This window comes from Pseudomyrmex gracilis, unplaced genomic scaffold (genome assembly GCF_002006095.1).
Source record: "Pseudomyrmex gracilis isolate BER0280 unplaced genomic scaffold, ASM200609v1 scaffold_62, whole genome shotgun sequence".
Taxonomy (NCBI): domain Eukaryota; kingdom Metazoa; phylum Arthropoda; class Insecta; order Hymenoptera; family Formicidae; genus Pseudomyrmex; species Pseudomyrmex gracilis.
Genome location: NW_018020646.1, coordinates 367956 through 389480, shown reverse-complemented (window position 1 = coordinate 389480; position 21525 = coordinate 367956). Strand labels below are relative to the sequence as shown.

The following is a 21525-nucleotide window of genomic DNA, read 5'->3' as shown; positions in this document are numbered from 1 at the left end:
TCGCGTTGAACAGACGTCGATGTCGCTCCAGAGGTTCCCGTTCCGTTGTAGGTTCGTTCCCTCGCGCACATCGTCGCGCACCAGCGGCGGCTCAGTCCGATATCGACGTTCGTACGAGGCGCATATTCAGCCACAAGCCGCACCGTGGTAGCGAAAATTTTTGCGCGGGCTCGCCGTGTCACACGTATAAACGTACTTTGATTTTTTTTGTGACGACGAAAAAACAACAACAACAACAACAACGACAACAACGAAGCATAAAACGCGAAAAACCAGCAGCGGCTGTAGTTGCGAAGTGGTACACATGGGTACCAAATACTTCGGAGATCCTGCTCCTAAACGAGACACGCGCGTCTGCCGCGACGTCAATTTCGCTCGTCCGAAGACTATCGAGTTTAAATAATCAAATCTGCCGCGCGACGGTGTGTCAATTCCCACGGAAAAAAAAAAAAATTTGAATCCCCTGTTGTATATCGAAAAAATTTGCAAAAAAAAAAAACAAGAAACAAAACGACGACGCGAAGAACGACGAAGAGAGGCGCAAACGCATCATCACGTCGACACGAACACGTCTTCCTCGCGCGCGCGAAGCCGAGCCGGGAGGGAGACTAAATATGAAGCTGAACTCGTGACTTCCAATTGCAACCGATCGTAAAATATATACACAAAGCAAAAAAAAAAAAAAAAACGACAGCGACTCCAAACGAAACCGATCCAATATATAGGAAGTTACTAAGACGATTCTAGAATTGATATGTTGATCTTGGCCAACGCTGGAGAGAAACGCTCGCTTTAAAGATTGCGAACGAGAATATTCTTCGACAGGAAAGAATTGAGATCGGCAAGGAATCTTGAATATTTCGCACGTCAATCGGCTGGTAAAGCCGGGGAAGATTAATTCTCCTTATCTATTTTTCTTTCTTTCTTTCTTTCCAATTCCTCTCTCTCTCTCTCTCTCTTTCTCTCCTCCGTCTCTTTTCCTCATTCGGATATCTCGCTTCCGCGCGAAGAATCGATCGATATTTCGTCCCGACTGTGGCTATTAACGACACACACGCGTACCTTCACACTCCCCTTCTATCTCATTAAATTCTTCACGCTACGATTGCTTCCAAACGTAACGTAAGGTGCGCGCAACCCTCTCCGTGCATCGCTTCTTCCATCAATGTCAATCGGCGCGCGCTAGCTCTCGTTATCGGTCGTCGATATCCTTCGAAAACTCACGTGATAGGAGGTCGCGCGCGGATATCCACATCGTTATAACGACGCGGCTCGATTTTTTATTGGGTCACCCACGAGTCCACCCGAGAGTTAGTTTCGGATAAAAGCCTATGACGTATCCGTCACACCTCGCACCTTTTCCATCCCGCTCGCTTGTACGCGATCGCGTGTACGAACACAGTCAATAAGAAGTATCAAGAATACACACATCACGCGTATCAGACGAAGGCGAACGAAAATTCGCTATATACATATATATATATATATATATACATACATATATATATATACAGAAAGAGAGGGAGAGACTGTTCCTTTTTTCTCTTACCGAAGAAACGTACGTATAAACAACAAAGCGATTTGATATCGGCCGTATCTGTTCGAAGCGAGGACCGATCTCGGTAATTTTTATGTACACGACGAATAGTGCGCGAGGAGATTGCCGATCCTGAGATAAAATCAAGATACAAAAAAAGTGAACGTAATTACCAGTTGCTATCGTTATTAATTATTATTACCGTTGTTGTTGTTGTTGTTATCGTTATTGTTATCCCAATTACTGTAAAGAGACAGAAAAAGAGAGAGAGAGAGAGAGTAAATCCGCCGCGTTTTACCCCGTCGACCCGCGTGTTATCCTTCGCTCCGGAATCGATGAACGTCGCGGCGGTGGTGTAGTAAAGTGATAAAGAGAGAGAGAGAGTGAAAGAGAAAGAGAGAAAGAGATAAGGACTCGTTTACGCGGACGCGAAAAACACACGCGTGTTTTTCTCAAAACACCGGTAATTGAAGGACATTGACGGAAGCGGGAGTGTGTGCTACACACGCAAGAAAAGGGAAATAAACAGAGCGGGAAGATTGGAGTAGAAGAAGTAGCACGTGGGGATCGCGAGAGAGATCAGCTTCAACAAACAAACACACGACGAAAGCCACCGTCCAGGCGATCTCAATTAAGTTACAACATATATCCACAACGGGAAGGGTGGATCGATTCCTTTTCCATTCGGCAAGACTTACGGGAGAATGGTAGTCAAGACTGAGACCGCGAGAAATGGGCACGAGCTGGCTCCCTTGAATGATCGTCAACCTAACGCCCAGAACGTGACGATCGTGGTGTCGGCGACAAATCAAAATGCGACCAGCAGCCAGGAGACGAAGGAGGACAACAGGGCGGCATGGAGCGGAAAGATGCAATTCTTTCTCAGTATTATCGGATACAGCGTGGGTCTGGGCAATATCTGGAGGTTTCCTTATCTGTGCCAACAGAACGGAGGTGGTGAGTTACGTCAGTTATCGTTTTGACAGATTGGGGATAAGAAATACAACGATGGACTGATTTTAAAGAGATTGATGTTTTCTCTTTCTGTGTCATATTGTTTTTTTTAATATTTCACGCAACGCTGTTGATACGTGTAAAGCTGTTTGTTTTCATTTTTGCGACCTTCGCGCGATAGATTAATACACCACCAGAGGTGTTCTTGAAGCTAGGTGAACTCCAATTTCTCTCTTCATTTGCGACGCGCACACACATGTATGCACATTAGCGCCTTGGCAGCATCCGCGCTGATGCGCGTATCTATATAGAAACTCTTGTTTTTTTTTCTTGTATCTACATTTATGTAGGCGCGATAATGTATCTGCAACACACGTACGTGTATTGATGTAAAACATAATAAATTCAACAATTTCAAGACAAGTAAAATTACGAATTAAAAGATTTGCTAAGTCTTTTTTTTTCGGGCTTATTGTTTGTGTTTTCAAAAATCTGACCGCACCGAACTCAAAAATGGATTTTGAATTTTCATCTGACTTGTAGTTCGTTGAATTTTATATTTATCTTGAGTTTCTCGATGTTTCTGCGACGAAGTTTTGACGAATGTCAAATCGTCAAACGGAGCACACACCGGGGGGTTGTCGCAAGTTGCAACATTGGGGGAAGTAGCTCTCGCAAACTTACAGTCGCGGCGTCAGCCTCTACGACGTCGTGCGGATGTAAAGCGAAGAAGAGCAGGGACAAGGTTGCTCGATACGAGGGCAGTGGAACCGGTATAGTGCATGGCTGACTATATTAGTCAACGACTATTTTCAGGTATCCCTCAGGCCGGTGTTAAATATAACTGCCGAACGAAATATTCCTCGCGTATTTGCGTTCTGAAAGACATACGCGCATACTCTTTATCGATTTTCAGACTGATACGCTCAGCAGATACGATATTGCAAAGCCTCTTCCAATATCGTATCTATTTTTGTTTTAATTCTAATTACAAAATTTTGTTTTATTTTGTTTTATTTAACATATTGAGCAACGACATTTCGCCCCAAGATTAGCCCAATGTGTTGGATCACGTTTTTTGGCACCGCTTGTTACAATTTACGCAATAATGAGTAAGACTCGCGACGCGATTCATTCAAATATTTTCATTAAGTGTCTCTTTCAATTTTTTAAATGGTCATCAAGAGAGTTTCAAGATTTATTTTATTTTATAATTTTATTGATCTTTTCAGTTTTATAAATAACTTTTTTTTATATTAAAATACAACAACGTGTTTCTGTACAATAACTATTTGTTCTTATTATTTTATTATTTTAGAATAAAAAGCGCTGTGCTAAGCAACGCAACGCAAATACGGAACAATGTTCTTTTGCGTGAAAAAAAAAAAATCAAAAGAAAAAAAAGTAATATAATATATATAAAACTCGCTAAACTTTCTCTTGTTATAACACAATGAAAGTTAATAAAAATCTCCCCTTGGTAAGATGTGATTAAAACGTTTACGGGTCACGTGGTTCACAAAGGCTAACGTGTTTTGTGAAAAATATCATCTTTATTAACGACATCAAATATTTTCCGGCTGTCTGTAAAAACGGTTTATTAACTGAACTACAAAATGTTTATAAGCACAGGATGTTACGTTATCGCGACGGTGTAAGAAAAAAATAAAAAAAAAAATTTTTTTTAAACTAAATCAATACGAGACTTCGTCCAAGAAATTCTGTTCAAGGTTGAACTTGATTTAAATCATTTTGACGCGATGGGTCGACCGCTAAACCGCAAGTACTAGAGAGACATACGTAACATCAGCAACGTTTGCCACTTTGTTCGTTACATGCATGAAATATGAGTGCAGATATACAATACGCGCTCGCGCGTATGTTGCAAGCTAGACAGATTTTGCGAAGCGAAAACTTTCCGGATGGAAAATACCGTTCGGTTAACGAAGAGAGATAATATTCTCCGTTTGCGTGTACACGTTTGAAGAATTATTCTAGACACGGCAATATTTTCGCAGAGCGGCCCTTTTTATCGCGATCACGAGAGAACGAGAGCCGCTGTTTAACACATATCTATTTTCGCGGAGGTAGGTCACGAGAGAGAGAGAGAGGTGTAGCCCTCTCGCATGATTATGACGTCAGAGTTTATGCACACCGAAATCATATCGGTTACCATCCAACCAACAACTGCGCAGCAGATCGAGCTTCCGTTTACTAGACCGCCGCTCTCTAAACACGGCCTACCTCACTGCTGCGTGTGGGGTAATGGCTTTCGCCTAAAAGTGCTCTCTTCTCTTTTACGCGCATCAAGGATCGAATTTTCAAAAACAACACTCCAATCTCTCTCAACTCTCTCTTTCTTACTCAAGTTGAGTCAATTCGAAACGTAATGTAACACGTTACACAGACGCGCACAAAATCAAAAAGTGTCTCCCGGATAGAAAAATAATTTTAAGAACACACTTTCAGCTAAAAAAGCGTCTTAGCGATTAAATTGTAGATTTGGTCATCGATAACATTTTTGTTTGTTCGAAAGAAAGGGAGAGTTAATTTTCCAATTGGCATTTAGCTTGTGTGTGTGTGTGCCGACTGTGTTACAAGGTTCGATAAATCTGATCTCATTCTCTTTCCGTCGACAATTAACTTTTTTGGATTTTTTCTTCGCACACACCTTGAGGCTAAAATGAGTCAAAGGCACGGCTTTCAATGGAAATTTCCTCGTTGCGCCGTCCCGGCGCGACGCGTCGCCCGAACGCCTATCGATCGATCCATACCACTGTGTAACAGAAAGCACGCGACGACCTAACATCTGCTCCGCCTCGCGGTTCGCAACGTAATACAGCTGCGCCTTAAACAGTCCACACATTACAAGCCATTAACACGCATAAACGTGAGAGATGTGTGATAACATCTCGATATAATCGTCGATATTTTGTCACAAAGAGCTCCGAAGGGCTCGGGAGATCTATCGAGATTGAGACATTCCTCTGTACGCGCGTTTTGATATCTCCTCCTGCTTTATCTTAAAATCTCTTCACGGTTTCTATTCCTGTTGCTCTAGCAAATTGAAGATTGATATAATCGAATTTATATAAAAAACTAGAACGACAACAGAAAAAGAAACAACACTGGTTGTGCGTTGAAATTAAATATAGCACCTTTCTTTCTGCGAGAATTTTTTTGTGTAACAACCGGGTATAAGAAAAAGAACATGTTGTTAACGTTCCCCTTAGAGCGTGAATTTCTCTGTGGCTCTAGACAGTGTGCAAATGTAAGGAAAAAAAAATCGTTGGAAGTACAGTAGTAGAGTGGCTGAACGGGTTAGGACTTAGGCTCCTCGATCAATACAAAGCGCTCCACAGCTTGTACTACGACCGCAAAACTCGACATTCAAAGGAACATGTTTAAATTAGGGGATGACGGGGTGCGTTGTAAAAAGAGAAAAATAATTCAATAATCGAGCAATTTCTCTCTCGGCGTCGATAGGTAAACCAAGAGTTGCGTTTAAAAATAAAGAAAACATGTTTCAATCAAATTCTGTGCTAAATTAATTTTGCGCGTTTTAGGTGCCTTCCTCATCCCTTTTTTCGTGATGCTCATCTTGGAGGGTGTACCCCTCTTTCTAATTGAACTGGGCCTCGGACAGCGCATGCGACAGGGTGCCCTGGGCGTCTGGAACACTATACATCCCTGGTTAGGCGGAATAGGAATCGCGTCTTGTATAGTCACGTTCTTTGTCGCGCTTTACTACAACGTAATTATCACCTGGTGCTTCTTCTACCTCTTCAACTCGCTCGAGGTAAGCAGATCGATCAAAAAGTTCGTAGCACCGATTGATGCAGTTAATCTGCGTCGAGACGTCTTAAGTAACTCTCTCACCCTCTGCGCTTCAGCACAATTTAAATTCAAATGGGCAATGAAAGACGCGTCAGTTATGCGCGCTCTCATACACAAAGTGCTCACACTGATCCGTCAGAGATCATATTTTTTAATAAAAAATATTGCAAGTTAAATCTTAAAAAAAAAAAATTTTTAAAGAAGTAAGACATTTTTACACCGCGTAAGAAAATAAAAGAGATGAGAAAATAAATTTAAGAAAATAAAATCTCAAAAAATTCAAAACAAAATTTTTATCTCGACTGTTATTACCAACGGCGCGAAACATAAATTGACAACGTTATTTTCTATAAGTTTATATACAAAATATTAATGGTATTAATTTTTTTTCTCATATTTTAGGCTGTCACGATCAAATTCGGTGTAAGTATTCATATTTTAATAAATAATAAATACGTGTTGCATCGCATGAACTATATATAGCAAGCAAAATCTCATCAAAATGCGCTCTCAGTTCAGCACTCAAAGTGCCGCTTAAGCTTTTGCTTGCGTCGCAATAAAGGCACGCTCGTTAAAGCGCGTCTATTGATGATCTATTTGCATATTCTGACGCAATTTAGGAATCACTGCCGTGGGCAAAATGCCCAGAATTGGACGGGAAACCAGTCGAAGAATGTGTCAAGAGTTCGGAGACCGCATATTTTTGGTACAGGACTACTTTGGACGCGGCACCGAGTATCGAAGACGGCCAAGGTCTCAAATGGTGGATCGTAATTTGTCTCTTGCTCAGCTGGATCGTCGTATTCTTTATCGTCATGAAAGGAATACAATCGTCCGGCAAAGTAAGTTTTTTACGCGACTGCTTTCACACGCGCAAAACTAATTTTATCATAACTTGACTACGGAAAAAAAAAAAATTCAAAAATAAATTGTTATCGAAAAGATCGGTCTTGTTTTACTACTGAAGTACGCGAACAATAATTTTTAAAATATAGCTGTTCTTTTTTTTCCAGGTAGTATACTTTACGTCCATGTTCCCGTATCTCGTACTCACCATTTTTTTCATTCGCGGGATAACGTTGAAAGGTGCGAGCGCCGGACTGGCGCACATGTACACACCAAAGGTGACGATCGATTCCGATTGAGAGGGAGGGAGGAGTTGATTTTGCCGACGAAAAGAAATCGCGACCACAAGGGGGCGGATATTAGATATGACATTTGCTTGATTTGTTTCAAGGTCGAGAAACTGTTGGAGCCTATGGTCTGGCTTGACGCGGCGACCCAGGTCTTCTATAGCTTCGGGCTGGCGTTCGGTTCCTTGATCGCGTTCGGCAGCTACAACACACCCGACAACAACTGCGTGAGGGACGTGATCCTGGTGAGCGTGTGCAACGCGTTTACTGCCATTTACGCGAGCGTTGTCATTTTCGCCATTTTGGGGTTCAAGGCAATGTCGAACGTGGAGAAGTGCGTCGACAGGTAATGCGACCGCAAACGCGGCCATCCGTTTCTACATTCATCATCGCGAAGAGGGTAGTGTGAGAGAAATCGTCCACGGCTGCGGATGCATATCTTTAAATGGCCTTGATAAAACGGACCAACTGTATTCGGTCCGGAAGATCGAATATGCGTGTCGTCACAATTTTACTCAATTGTTGCTACAACTCGCGCGTTAAAGCGGAACCCACTTGATTAAATTCAATTATAAAAATCGGTTACATTGTTGATATGTACACAACAATTTATTGACCGATAAAAGATGCCATTGAATTAAATCGAGAGGAGAATCTCAATCGCGAATTGTAAACGCGCATAAATTTACCACTATCGCATCACAATTGAATTTAATTATGTAGATCGCGAAAGTGTCAGACGTCGACGGTTGTTGAACATTTTAGAAAGAAACGAGGGAGGGAATTTGAGTTTATATAACGGGACGCGGGATATATGCTAATCCTTGATAATCGACGAACATCAGAGAGACACATGTGGAAGATATATTACATCGCTTTTATTTCAGCGCGAGGGACACCTTAGTAGATAATGGGCTGTTGACTAATCTGACCGCGTTTGGTCTCGAGGACTACGAACGCTTTATGAGTACTTTCAACTCATCGGCAATGAACTTCACGCTAAAAACATGCAGTCTCAGCAACGAGTTGGACAACGTGAGTATATAATGACGTTTCTCATCATCAAATTGTAGTCGGACGTAGAGTTACGTAATAATAATCAAACGACATTTCGTATTCGCAGGCTGCCGAGGGCACCGGACTGGCTTTTATCGTGTTTACACAGGCAATCGTGGAACTGCCGGGTGCGCCTTTTTGGTCTTGTATTTTCTTCATGATGCTTCTGGCCCTTGGTCTGGGCTCGCAGATCGGAATACTCGAGGGTATGCTGTGCGTAATTTTCGACATAGATCTCTTCAAGAGAATAAAAAAGCAATACATGACGGGTGAGTGTGACTCGCAATCGATTCACTGTTGAGAAAATATTGACAAATCGTTCAATCACATTCGTTTCAATCCGTTGATTGTAGGAGTGGTCTGCGTCGTGTGTTTCTTCGTGGGGCTCATTTTCTGTACCGGTGCTGGAGAGTATTGGCTGAAGATGTTTGACAGCTTCGCTGGTACCATCGGTCTCGTCATGGTCGCCCTCATGGAAATGATCTCCGTCATCTTTGTGTACGGTCACGAGAAGTAAGTTTCTTTCTTCGATTCTTCTGATCTTTCGGGAATAAGACAGATTCAGTAATTGTTCCGTATACTCTGCAGATTCACGAAAGACATCGAAGAGATGACCGGATACAGACCGGGAGCTTATTGGCAAGTCACGTGGCGGTTTCTCGCTCCCATAATAATGGTCTGCATTCTCCTGTCTAGCATCGCATCCATGTTCATCAAGAAACCGCAATATTCAGCATGGAACGCCACATTGGTAAAACAACATTGCACCGTGATAAGATATAAATGGGGGAGATAAACGCAGATAATCTGGAATATCTGATTTTTTTTTAATTATCGCGACATAAATGCACGTTAACACTTTTAAATTAACGTAGAATTCTCCCAAGAGACGTGCAGTGCTTTGTTGAAAAAATAAGCCTCCCTTATTTCACGTTACCTGCGTTTACTGTATCTATTTCGCAATTACACAACTTATTGTTGCTCTCATTCATCTCTCAGGGTGTTGCCGAGCCAACGAGTTACCCCGGCTGGGTGCTGGGCATCGCCGCCGCCATAATTTTCGCGGGTATCGCACCGATTCCGATCGTGTTCCTCTTGCGACGATTCCAGTGCGTGAAACTCGACGTGGACATACATCAAGGCAGCATTCGTCGCATCGATACCACCGTTTCTACCAAAGAGATGATGGGTGACGTTGACGTGAGTACAAATTGTCATTACAATTTGTCGTTACATCAGTCGTATGTATATATATTTACGTAGAAAACTTTATATAGTCGTTGAGAGCGGAGAAAACTCTGCGGGGAGAAGAAAAGTATACGCAAAGATTGTGGCTTGTGATGGAATGTGTGTTAAAATCCCGACAAGATTGTTCATTAACTGGACGTTACCTTTCCCTTTGATATTAATTTGTTCTCGAACAAATGTAGCGTGCTCTTTTTTTCCCTTTGAAATAATTGTTTTTGTTTTTGTTTTTTTTTGTTTTTTTTTTAACAAAAGTAGCATTGTTCCCCCTCTTTGTTCCCTCAGAGCTGTCTAAAACAGAGTAGAGTGGCTTAATTAGCGCACCACGGGCTGACGAATATTTCATGCCGTGTAATCGTTTGGCTTTGGCGCGATAAACGGTATACTCGTAATTGCGATGTGTCGCTTTGTGTTGTTTTCGATCATTGTATTAATCATTTTTACGGCGCAAATTGTTTCTCATGGTGAGCCAATTAAGCGTGTGCGTGGATGGATGTTTAGGTAACTTATATATTTTGAACGTACGATCTGCAGTTGTAGGCAAGCATCAATTCTGTGTCTGTGGTAACATCGATTACCCCGTACCGATATCCCCGTAGCTACGTTACACGTGAGTTCGCAGTATAAAAACTTTTGCGAATGCATCCTCTGTGAATGTTAATACTCATAATAGCGCATTCATCGCCACATGCGATTACACCGCAAAAACAACCAATGCGCAGCATCACGCGGTATATATATATATCTCGAACGGCTCTCTGTCCTTCTCCTTTTTTTTTTTTTAACCCAATATGCAACGAATGATTAATAACAATAACAATACTAAAAACTGATATCGCGATTAACCAACAATTGCACGATTGCATATTGAATGGCGAGAGATTATTCATGCCGGTAAATTACACGCTCATCTCATCATCGATATATACATACAAAATATAGAATATATATTGCATGTGATTAGATTTTTAAATATACTACACATCCAATACATATGTGTATAGAAATATAGAAAAACATACGACAAAAACGCTGTACTCTTTTTAGTACAAAATAGAATTTTCCGCAAACAAATATCAAAATAAACAGACGTAATATTTTTCAGGAATTTCTCTACTTGTAAAGTTCTTATGTCTTTAAAATATATATATATATGTTTTTTTTTTCCATAATCGGCACTCATTTTGCATATAATAAAACAGTTGTGAAAAATTTATAAATACTTAGTGTAAATTGTGAGGCGTAAATCTATACTTTGTCAACGAACGCTTGCTTTTTGCAAGTACGTGAACTCGACGTTTGACCCGATGATTAGCATGTCAAATATAATAAAAAAATATACGCCAAACTCTCACCCACCATTAGGCCTCACATTACGCCTCACATTACGCTTCACCAGGAATGAAGAACACGCTCATAAACAGCCAGCGCAATTAACAAGGCGCAATAGAAGTTTTTTTTTTAAAAAAAAAAAAAACATAGATCACACACACACACATATTACACGCAACATCAAACATCTCGATTTGTCAAGACTCAAGACTACGATCGTTTATACATTGAGACATTTGAAGTTAAAATGTTTCCTAACTTTGGGAATTTGCGAAAAATCACGATATAAAAAATTTTTACTTTCCAACATTTATAATCCCAAAAAAACTAACTTTCGCTTCTTCGCACAGGAAATCAAGATCGTAGTCTCGTTACATTTTTTTCGTAAAAAATCCAAAAAAAAACACTTTTGCAATTTTACATAATATCGTCTTCTCTTCATTCCAGCTTGATGAGTATCACGATCGGCTCGAGGACTTCCCGGAAGAGGATGAGGATGTCAATAGCGACGATGATAATAACGCCGCACCTCCCATGGGTAAAATAAACAAGGCGATGCAGGGTAGGGCCTTCAAAATGGAGGTGATGAACTTTTAAGAGCGCGCATAATAAAATCGACGTGATTTCTTCCGTTTGCAAATTGTTCGAAAATCGAAACTAATAACACAAGAGAGATTGGCAGTGATTCTACATGCATAAAGACCAAAACAAAAAAAAAAAACAAACTAAAAAAATATGATGATCAGTATTTGTGCGCGATGTAAGCAATATATCGCATTTTGTGTAACTTATAATAAAACATACTTCCAAAACATGGTCGTTTGTTTGCAAACGCTTAGAGAGTAAAGAAAGTGATAACGTGTATATTTTAGATGAAAGTGCGTTTCGCGCCGCCGCCGGAGCGAGAGAAAGAGAAAGAGAGAAAGAGCGTTGTTATCTTGAAAATAACGTTTTCCGTAACATATTAGTCGTACACACTCTTCGAGAAATTTATTTATTGCGAGCGAAGATAAATCTTGTGTGTAGATTTTCGTTGTGAAAAGAGATTAAATAGAAATGATCTATTTTTGTAATGAGATTAAGTTTGACTTTAAATCTCTCTGATTTAAAGCTTGGTCTTTATATGTACAGTCATTGAAGTGTGTCGGGGCCGTGCGTTCTTAAAGATGGATAAAAACCAAAATATATATATACATATATATACCGGGATAACGAACAACGAATAAAAAAAAAACAAAAACAAAAACAAAAAACAACAAATGCGAGAGATCGAAATTCATCTAAAATCTTCGTCGATATGTCATCTCTCACGAGCGAGAAGCAAACCGAACAACACACGAAATTGAAACACGCCGATTTCGTTCGTATTGTTGGCATACGCGTCTTTCAGAGATTTGCATTGTTCGTTGTTCGCTCGTTCGGTAATCGTACGTTGAAACAAATGTAAAAGATGTGTCGATCGATCATTTCGTGTGTATATATATATACATATATAATATACACGTAAGATAGATACGTAGGATATGACCGTGTAAATTCGCTACAAATCGAGCTCAATTTGTCAGAAAGAAGCGCCCGCACCACAAAGCAATATACGGAATATGTTTTTAGAGAGATGTAGCGCGCGTGCTATCTTAATTGTCACGCTTTCGAATGAAATCGCGCGCAAAAGTCAATCCAGATTGATCGCGGTAGCTAGACACGTAGCGGAGAACAAAAAAATAGCGAAGAGAGAATAGCTGGCTTTTTTTAGTTGTATACGTCGCGCGATGCGAACGCGAGATATCGTTTTTTGGTTTCGTCCGAAATCGAATTTTAGTTGAAAACGGCGAGAATTTGTTTGTTTGTTTGTTTTTTTTTTCTTTTTTTTTTTTAATTTTAGATTAATATACATACATATATATATATATATATATATATATATAAATATCTAGTTTGATCTTTCCAGTGAAAGAGACGTCAAAGAGACTATAGACAATAAAAAAAAAAAAAACCGAAAACGTAGTCGAGTTGTTAGTCAAACACATAGACGGGTTTGCTCGCTCGCTCGCTCTTTTTACACGGCCCCGATCAAATATGTGCTTTCAATTCCTCCGAGGTTCTACCTTTCGCACGTTATTGCCGCAGCTCAAAAAAAAAAAAAAAATTAATCGACCTTGCCATCGAGAAACTGTTCCAAAGTCTCAAGTATTATCAAATAAATTACTGATATCTTTAAGTTTTTAATTTCTACGTAGATATATTTATACATATGTACATAAAAACAGATTTTTATTCTTTGTAAAACATTTTTTAAATATTCTTTCGATCAAAAACAAACAAACAAAAAAAAAGATATTGATTCGTAATCATGTTACATTAATATTAGAAATATATAATACGCGTTTGATAGAGTTTGTTTTTATAATTTAAAAAATACTAGAGTTTTTTATATATATATATTTTTAGAAAGTTTAATTCAGAGAGCGTACCCATTCATTTTTTCGGATCGACACACGGTCAATCGCGAATCTGTATTATTATTAATTTAATCTTGCACATCCGGCGCTCAGGTCGACGACTATGCCATCGAACAACAACAAGTCGCATTTTTAATTGGAGATTAATTTTGAAAAAAAAATAAATAAATAACATTTACGTTGCACGCGAGGGATGTCAGTTTCTTACACGCAAAACAAAAATTGTTGGCTCGAACAACTTTATTGTTTCAAATGTTTCAAACGCGTCCATGCGGCTGTGTCGTCACTAGTTATCGTTAATTTAACAAATTAGAAGAAGACATCACAGTGCGAATGCGTTCTTTTGTCGCTGATAATTTCGCCAGGAAAAGTGAAAAAATTTTCGCGAGTCCATCACGCGGTGCCAATTATGTGACATTTCATGTATCACCGGAGAGCGCAGGATATGTAGAAGAGAACACACTCGGCATCGTGTCGCACGAGAGAGAAATTTGCGAATAAGTTGTTGTGTAAAAGACCTCCATTGTCGCAAGATTGAGTTTTTTTCTTTCGCGGGGCGTTGAGCGCAAATACGCCATTGTGTGTGTATGTGTGTATGTGTGTACGTGTGTTTTTGGCTGGTCCGGCTATATTTTGGAAATACCGATTCCGCGCTGGTGGGATGATCAACGACGAGTGGTCGGTATTGTAAACGCCGAGTTTTTCATATCTTCAATTTCTCAACAAGATATCTCTAAATGTGACGATACCGGTTGCATTACACGCCGGTCGAATAATAATAAACGCAATGTCAATAAATAATCAAGCCGCAATCCGGAAATTATAATCGTTTGCTCACAGTACGAATTTTATCTCCCGCGAGACACTCGTTCGCGTGTACGATTTGTCGCGGGATTCAGTCCGCAGAGAGACAAGCCACTGTATTGATCATCCTGACACTAATTTATATTGTACATACACGTTGAACACACACTGATCGGTTTCCAGTGTGAAAAACAGGTATAATACCGCGATTAATCCGCGAACAATTTGTGACTCGTCTTAACACATCGGTGAGTCAATGCGCACCGCAAAAGCGAACGTCTCGCAATAAAGTACTCGAGTTGCCAAGACAGAGAGAGAAAGAGAGAGAGAGAGAGAGAGAGAGCGACGGAAAGTGTAAAAAGTAAGGAAGAGACGCGCGTGGTTTCAGGAAGAGACACATTACATCGATGTGACATGAAATTCGACGAAAGATAACGCGTGTGTGCCATTGTAAATAATATTATAACTCGGCGCGTTAGATGCACACAAAACCGCATCTAAATCAATACCTCGTGAAGTACCTATTTTTTGAATCGCTTAGGATAGTGAACGACCTACTACGTATATCTACACTTACTTTCTTCCCTTTTTTCTACGTAAAAACTGTCATTTCCTCTCGATCCGTGTGAAAGACACTTACTTTGAGAAAATCTTAGTCGTTATATACAAGCGCAGACACACACGAGCGGACGATGTGCGAACTGGCGTTTTCTTTCGATGCGATATACGAAGTTGTGCGTTAACAAGTGCGATAGTCGTTTTTGAAGGTAGTTAACAACACCGACCGAAGTTAAAACGCCAAGTTAAAAGTTTCTTTTAGAATTTCATTATATCGTTTGATTGACTTTTCACAATGTTCATACCGTCCGAGGTCGTACGCTGCATCATTCTACGTGTGAAAAGTTGCGAAAAATTGTATAAAATTTATTTCTTTTTATCACATTTCGACCCGGTTGTTTTAACCCGCATCAGTTTACACAGTGCACGCTACCCATGCGAGAACAATTTATGTATTTATTTCTTATTCCGAGATGGAGAATAGAGAATTTTCATCTCTCTCTTTTTTTTTTTTTTGTCTTTTATTTCCAACTCCTTCGAGTACGAATCTTTCAAAATTCACATAACGAAAAAACACTGGTTTTCCAAATACAAAATTAAATTCTTAGAATATTGAAATCTTTTTAATTCGAAATTTTTTACAACTGTATCTTCAATCGAATTATTATTTTTCAATTGTTATTTCAGTTCTTAATAAATAGTATCTAAAAAACATATTCTAAAAAAAAAAGATAAAACAATAGAAAGTCTAGAATATTCTTTCTTCAATTTTGACTATTTTCTTTGCATTATCGCCGATTAAAAGCAAAAAAAGAGAATGAAAATTCTTACAAGGATGTTTATTTTCTATCGTTTGAAAATTTTCGCCAAATTTCAGGTTAACAGAGGTGGTGATGTTTGGAAGTTCGATCGAAGAAAAAGTATTTGCTCGGTTATATTCTTCTTTCTCAAAAATTGAAAAAAAGTAATGTGTATATTTAGAATTTTTTTCTCAAAATCGCGCGCAAGTCTTCAACGATCGAAGAGTTGAAATGTCTCTTTTGGCCTATCTTCTTATCGGATGTAAATGTAAAAAAAAAAAAGACATTTAAATGGCACCGTCAAACAACATTCACAGAACACTTTATTCTCTTCGTTTTTTCGGAGCGGTGGATTTTAGAAGTTTCGCTCAGGCGTTTTACGTGTCCGATGCGCTCGGTAATTCCTCGAAGTGATATATGTACATAATTGATGAAATAGTCAATAATTGACATAATTAAATGTTTAACAGATCGTTCTGTCTAATTAGGCTGGCTAAAATTTCGTTACGTGCACTCTCGTCGAGAAAACAAATAAAAGAAAAGAAAAATCCTCTCCCGTACGAAAAACACACACATTTCTCTTAATTTACGTGTAAAATATAATAAGAGAAGATACAGCGAGTAATTATTAAAATTTCGTTCGTTAGGTTTACACACACAAATGCGTAACTCCGTTTCGGTCCGAGGAAATTTACAATTTCGAACGGACAGAAGCGATTATTCTTCCGATAGTATATTTTATCGCTCGACACAATTGTATGGTTTGGATAGTGCGAACATGCTCAAAACTAAACTACTTGTTCTTAAAACCTGAGCATTGTCGCAGTACTGTTAGCGACTGAAAATTTAGGCATTTCTTAGGAGACACAGTGTACACAAGATTCAAAGCGTTTAAATAAAAGCTTATTTATTGCGGAAAAAAAAAATCGAATTCTTTCTGATATAAAAAAGCTCTTGAACATTAGAATATTTATCACGTGCACATGTGCTCGAGTACAGTGTATCGCGGGAAGATCGATAAGATAACTTTGGATTAACAAATTCGGCAAATGTTTCATTATCGTTTGCAAAAATCATCGATTACTCACTCAATCTCTACTCGGTGTCGCCATCTATTTTGCACGAAAATCAAGCGAGCACAAATGTTTCAACATTTTCCGAATTTGAGAGCAAATGTTTATTTTTTACTTGTAAATCCCCCCCTTCCCCAACGCAACTTAGACTTTGTGCTGCGCGTGTAACTTTAGCGCTAAAACTGTTATCAGTAACTGTCCCTTTTCCACGTAGAGAATTTCTTCTTTATAACGTTAACGATACATGGAAGTAATGTATATGTATACACTTTGTATAGATAAATAGATACTCTTGATATCTCGTTACGTGGAAATACTAACCTTGATAATCGCAACGATACCATATTTGCTACGATAATGTTGTTTATAAGACGTTACTGTGATCATTGAGCCCTCCCACGTAACATTTACGGGAAAATCTTATCTGGTATAGCAAATTACCAAGTCGTAGTAACGTGTCAGTCACTTGGTAGAATGCATCGAAGCTATATCGCGAGTTTCGTCGAGCACCGGTGAATTTTGTCATAGCCTTGACTTAGTTTTTTTTTTTTTTTTTTAATACTTTCGGGAATGAATATTCGTCGAGATAATCCTCGTTCGAGCGCGACGATAACAAACAACGATGATGTGGGTGGCGAAAATGAAACGGAAAATTACCGTCGCAACGACATCGCGACGCGAGAAACCGACAACTCGACCGAGTTTCTCATCAAGTATCGCGACCGCGTTTACAATATTCGCAATTTTTTGCATCATCATCCCGGAGGAAGAAATACACTCGAGCGTTACAAGGATCGAGTTCTCGACGAAACTTTAGCGAAATATTCACATTCCAAGTCCGCTTATCATCTTCTCGAAGAATTCGCTGTGCAGCAACAGGAGAAGTACGACGGGTGCGAAGTTAGTATTATAGCAACAAACGCGGTGAAAATAAACGGTCGCTTTTTACGCACGTCATAAATCAATTTCATGCATGCACTCTCTCTCGAATATGACGCTCGAAATAGACATTTTATTTTACAACATACATTAAACAATTCGCACGTCAAAGAATTTATCTAGATCCGTTACGCGTCGATGTTAAAACAACTTTTATCTTATGAGTTTATCTCACTCTTACGTGAAACGCACACACACGTTTGTGAAAAAAAGTTACGAAGATAAACCCGTGTGTTGGAGAAAAGACCGGTTTCTACCGATATTAATTTATATTGCTCTTATAACGTTTAATCCTCTGGATAAAGTTTTTTTTTTCATTATGAAAATCGAGATAAAAGTTTTTTCACACGCAGAAAAACCGTATGTATAAGTAAGTCTGTGAGTAATAGCAAATGTAAATATATCACGTAACACAATTCGACGTGCGCGCAGGATTTGATAGACTGGAACGCACCGATTTTGCAACAAGTTGGCCTCATGGGAGATCGATACTGGGAATGGGTGAATTTACCGGTGAACCGGCCCATTCGATTTTTCCAATCGGATATTTTGGAAACGTTATCGGTCACGCCGTGGTACGTTCTGCCGATTTTCTGGCTTCCCATGGCTACGTATTTCTTTTACGTGGGATGTAGTTCGCACACTGCGATAAATATCGGTAATTCATCAAGATTTATAATATCATTTATATATATCGATAAGATCAATAAAAAATAAATGTAAAAATTCATTTAAAAAAAACATACATTTTAAATAAAAATCCAATTAACCCTTTGACGTACAAATGACGAGTTAGGATCGTCATTCATTTCATGTGCCACTGTAGATTTCGACGAGTCTGACTCGTCAAGAGCTGTTCCAAAATGTTTTGAAATGTTTCATATTTTAAAGAACTATTAAATTATTATTTTATAATGTTAATTTAATTGTTCTCCATTAAATGTTATATAACAATCCAAATTTCAAAATAAAATCTTCTCTTTCTCAGCTTGCACATAACTGTTCAGTTGAGCGAAATTAAATAGCATTTTTCGGACGCATCAAATTCCATTTTATTTGTATGTCACGGGGTTAACTGTCCAATATCGCGTTCTAGCGGTTACGTTGCAGAATATATTACCATCGTTCGTCTTGGGAGTGTTCATATGGACCGTTGTGGAATATTTCGTACACAAAAAAATTTTTCATTTCAAGCCACCGCACAATTCAAAATTACTTATTACTCTGCACTTCTTGTTCCACGGGAATCATCACAAGGTACTTTTAGCGAGTGTTTCTCCGCCGCTTTATATATTGTTACTTTCGTATGTTATCGCATAATTATATGTGTCATATCGCATAATTTTTTTTTTTTGCAATTATGTTGTTACTGTTAAAAGGCGCCATTAGACGGACGAAGGCTGGTGATTCCACCGATACTTGGCGCTATTGTTGCGGCAATCGTTTGGAAAGCTTACAAAGCGATGTTTCCTCTGACGATAGCTCCTTTTGTCGCTGTCGGTACCATAATGGGTACGCGCCGTTTTTTTTTTTTTTTATAAAAATCTTATTTCAATATTACAAGTTCGTAAATACACCTTCGATATATCGTATAGGCTACTTATGTTATGATCTGATGCATTACTACTTGCATTACGGAGCGCCGAAAGCTGGATCGTATTTGTATACGATGAAAAGAAGACACAACTATCATCACTTTGTATATCATGATCAAGGTAATGTGTAAAGTAATATATGTGAAAAGTGATTGATAGTTATTACTTATTATTATTATTATTATTACAGGATTTGGAGTAACTAGTGAGTTGTGGGATCGATTACTCAATACGGATTTAATTATGCGAAATTTAAAAGAACCATTGGAATGGTAAAACGCTTATTAAAAACTAAAGTGCTGATCGCATATTTATTAATTACATATATTTAATATACATGTATGTATGTAATTTATTATCGCATAAATATATTTCATTACAATCACACAATTAAAATAAGTTCTCGATATAATTTGTTTTACAATAATCGCTTACATATAAATTTATGTAACAACAGTCGTTCAATCGCAAACGCAATGTAAGAGTAAATTAAATACAAATACAGTATAAAAGTTAAAAGAGAATGATTTTATACATTCGATATAAATGTAAAAAGAGATGTGCAAATAAGTCTTTTATCCGGCAATAGACTAACACAGTCATAAAGTGTAAAAAAAGTAAGTTTTGCATTTGCAACTTGTCAATAAAAAAAAAAAAAACAAATAATGCTAAAGTTGCTTTGTACCAGCAAAGTTCTCAATATTTTAAGTACATAATCTTGATGTATCTATAAATTAAGTACAGTTTGTCTTTCATTTCAAGTCTAATATCACATATAAAATTCAGAAAATAAAACATTATACACTCTGTGAACAGAAATGCATCATAATTGAGATCTTAAATAATATCTGTATCAACACTCCATATGTATATAAGTACTCCTTATATAATATATAAATAATATGTGTATATATATACATATATACACATATATATATACACAAGTGCAATTCTCTATTCTAAGTTTTAAATAAATATCACTGTGCTTCTCCCTTAATAGTTTTCCTGCCCATACTCAATTGTGGAAATGTGCTTTTATTAGCAGGCGGATTCAGCTTTGACGACAAATGCATAAATGCCTCGAACAAACTAGATCTGTCCATGACATTAACCTCGTAATGTTTGATCTTTTCTCTGGTGCACCAATTACTCGCCTTGCTCGCAGTATTTTCCAAGTTATTCAACGCGGCATCGGTTTTCGTCCGATTGCCAATTACAATCACAGTTATTTCCTTCTTATCTTTATTCTTATCGATGTCCTTTTTCAACGGAAAAAGCACATCGAGAGATTCGGGCTTACCGGTATCGTACACCAAAACGTAGCCGTCGGCAAAAGCAAGATAGTGTCGCGGAAGCTGTTGATTGTTAACGTTGCTCTGTAATGATTCCAGTCCAGCTGTGTCGTAGAATCTGACCTTCTCTTTCGTGCCCCTATCGGTCTCAATGTTGGCGACGTAAATGTCTTCGATCGTAGGGTGAATTTCCTGCGGAATAAATAAATTTATAATTCTCACTTGTACTTGTTTACAAAATTGTTTCGAAAGTAACCTAAGTTTTACTCACACACCGTTTTCACGTCGATGTTCCCGTAGATAAGTTGTTCGAGTAACGCGGTTTTCCCGACGCCTTTCATCCCGCAAACAACTACTCTCGTAGTCTTGCCCATGTTCAATATTACCGATAAGTTCTCTTGTGTACAGATGACATCAGTAACACACAAACCTCCACAGCTGACATCAGAGAATCCTTTGTTTTTATTATTATTTGTATTTACGTTCTACCCGTAGGGTAGAAACACTGTGACTTTTACGTTTCATTTTTCCGCCACTTAAGCGATGGAGACGCTGCTATCTTCTTTACCTTAAATCGAAAAGGCTTTCGATTTATCGATCAATTATCGAGATATCGAATGCAAGGCAGTCTCCTCCTACCAGAAAAAGCGTGTGCAAATAATCAGAATCATCGATTCTATCAATCTTGATTGTTGCCTCTTTTCCGCGTTGCCGATTGGTTGGTTGATTGATCGAGTCGAATCGAATCGGTAAGATCGAGAGAGTAAATAATAAAAGCGATTTTGAGACAGTCTTTTCGTCGTATATGTAGAGAAAATTAAAAACGTAACTAAAGTCACGTGACAGGAAAAAGTAGAAAAACAACACGTAAAAATAACGTGACTGTAATTTATATTATATATAACATTAAA

General features: G+C 38.5%; 3 protein-coding genes across 5 annotated transcripts; 2 read left to right on the top strand and 1 right to left on the bottom strand.

Annotated features, from left to right (window-relative positions):
• The first annotated feature begins 75 nt into the window (after window positions 1-75).
• Window positions 76-13287, top strand: LOC109854269 (sodium- and chloride-dependent transporter XTRP3). Of its 3 annotated transcripts, none has more exons than XR_002250203.1 (13): window positions 76-2494; window positions 6058-6290; window positions 6731-6751; window positions 6949-7170; window positions 7342-7452; window positions 7566-7807; window positions 8349-8496; window positions 8585-8786; window positions 8871-9030; window positions 9106-9268; window positions 9517-9717; window positions 10297-10372; window positions 11542-11630. XR_002250203.1 is itself a non-coding variant. In XM_020427168.1 (13 exons), the coding sequence occupies exons 2-13, from the start codon at window positions 2242-2244 to the stop codon at window positions 11689-11691; spliced, it is 2106 nt and encodes a 701-aa protein (XP_020282757.1). In that variant the 5' UTR covers window positions 76-878; window positions 1555-2241; the 3' UTR covers window positions 11692-13287. The 3 variants fall into 3 exon arrangements, 2 of the variants coding, with proteins under 2 accessions (XP_020282757.1, XP_020282756.1); XM_020427168.1 differs by lacking the exon at window positions 10297-10372 and having other exon boundaries at window positions 76-878; window positions 1555-2494; window positions 11542-13287; XM_020427167.1 differs by lacking the exon at window positions 10297-10372 and having other exon boundaries at window positions 76-1702; window positions 1789-2494; window positions 11542-13287.
• A 3791-nt stretch (window positions 13288-17078) lies between these two features.
• LOC109854295 (fatty acid 2-hydroxylase) lies at window positions 17079-19679 on the top strand. Its single transcript, XM_020427218.1, has 6 exons — window positions 17079-17688; window positions 18160-18385; window positions 18824-18984; window positions 19107-19239; window positions 19323-19442; window positions 19513-19679. The coding sequence occupies exons 1-6, from the start codon at window positions 17359-17361 to the stop codon at window positions 19596-19598; spliced, it is 1056 nt and encodes a 351-aa protein (XP_020282807.1). The 5' UTR covers window positions 17079-17358; the 3' UTR covers window positions 19599-19679.
• A 20-nt stretch (window positions 19680-19699) lies between these two features.
• Window positions 19700-21131, bottom strand: LOC109854294 (NF-kappa-B inhibitor-interacting Ras-like protein). Its single transcript, XM_020427217.1, has 2 exons — window positions 20890-21131; window positions 19700-20806 (listed from the first exon to the last, which is right to left on the bottom strand). Exons 1-2 carry the CDS (start codon window positions 20986-20988, stop codon window positions 20300-20302), a joined length of 606 nt encoding a protein of 201 aa, XP_020282806.1. The 5' UTR covers window positions 20989-21131; the 3' UTR covers window positions 19700-20299.
• Window positions 21132-21525: the final 394 nt, after the last annotated feature.

Coding starts and splice junctions, on each gene's coding strand:
- LOC109854294 (XM_020427217.1), bottom strand. CDS start 20,988: ATGGGCAAGACTACGAGAGTAGTTGTTTGCGGGATGAAAGGCGTCGGG. Junction 20,807..20,889: donor GGAACATCGACGTGAAAACG/GTGTGTGAGTAA, acceptor TTTATTCCGCAG/GAAATTCACCCTACGATCGA.
- LOC109854269 (XM_020427168.1), top strand. CDS start 2,242: ATGGTAGTCAAGACTGAGACCGCGAGAAATGGGCACGAGCTGGCTCCC. Junction 7,171..7,341: donor GAATACAATCGTCCGGCAAA/GTAAGTTTTTTA, acceptor TTTTTTTTCCAG/GTAGTATACTTTACGTCCAT. Junction 9,718..11,541: donor AGATGATGGGTGACGTTGAC/GTGAGTACAAAT, acceptor TCTTCATTCCAG/CTTGATGAGTATCACGATCG.
- LOC109854295 (XM_020427218.1), top strand. CDS start 17,359: ATGAATATTCGTCGAGATAATCCTCGTTCGAGCGCGACGATAACAAAC. Junction 18,985..19,106: donor TCCACGGGAATCATCACAAG/GTACTTTTAGCG, acceptor TACTGTTAAAAG/GCGCCATTAGACGGACGAAG. Junction 19,443..19,512: donor CTTTGTATATCATGATCAAG/GTAATGTGTAAA, acceptor TTATTATTACAG/GATTTGGAGTAACTAGTGAG.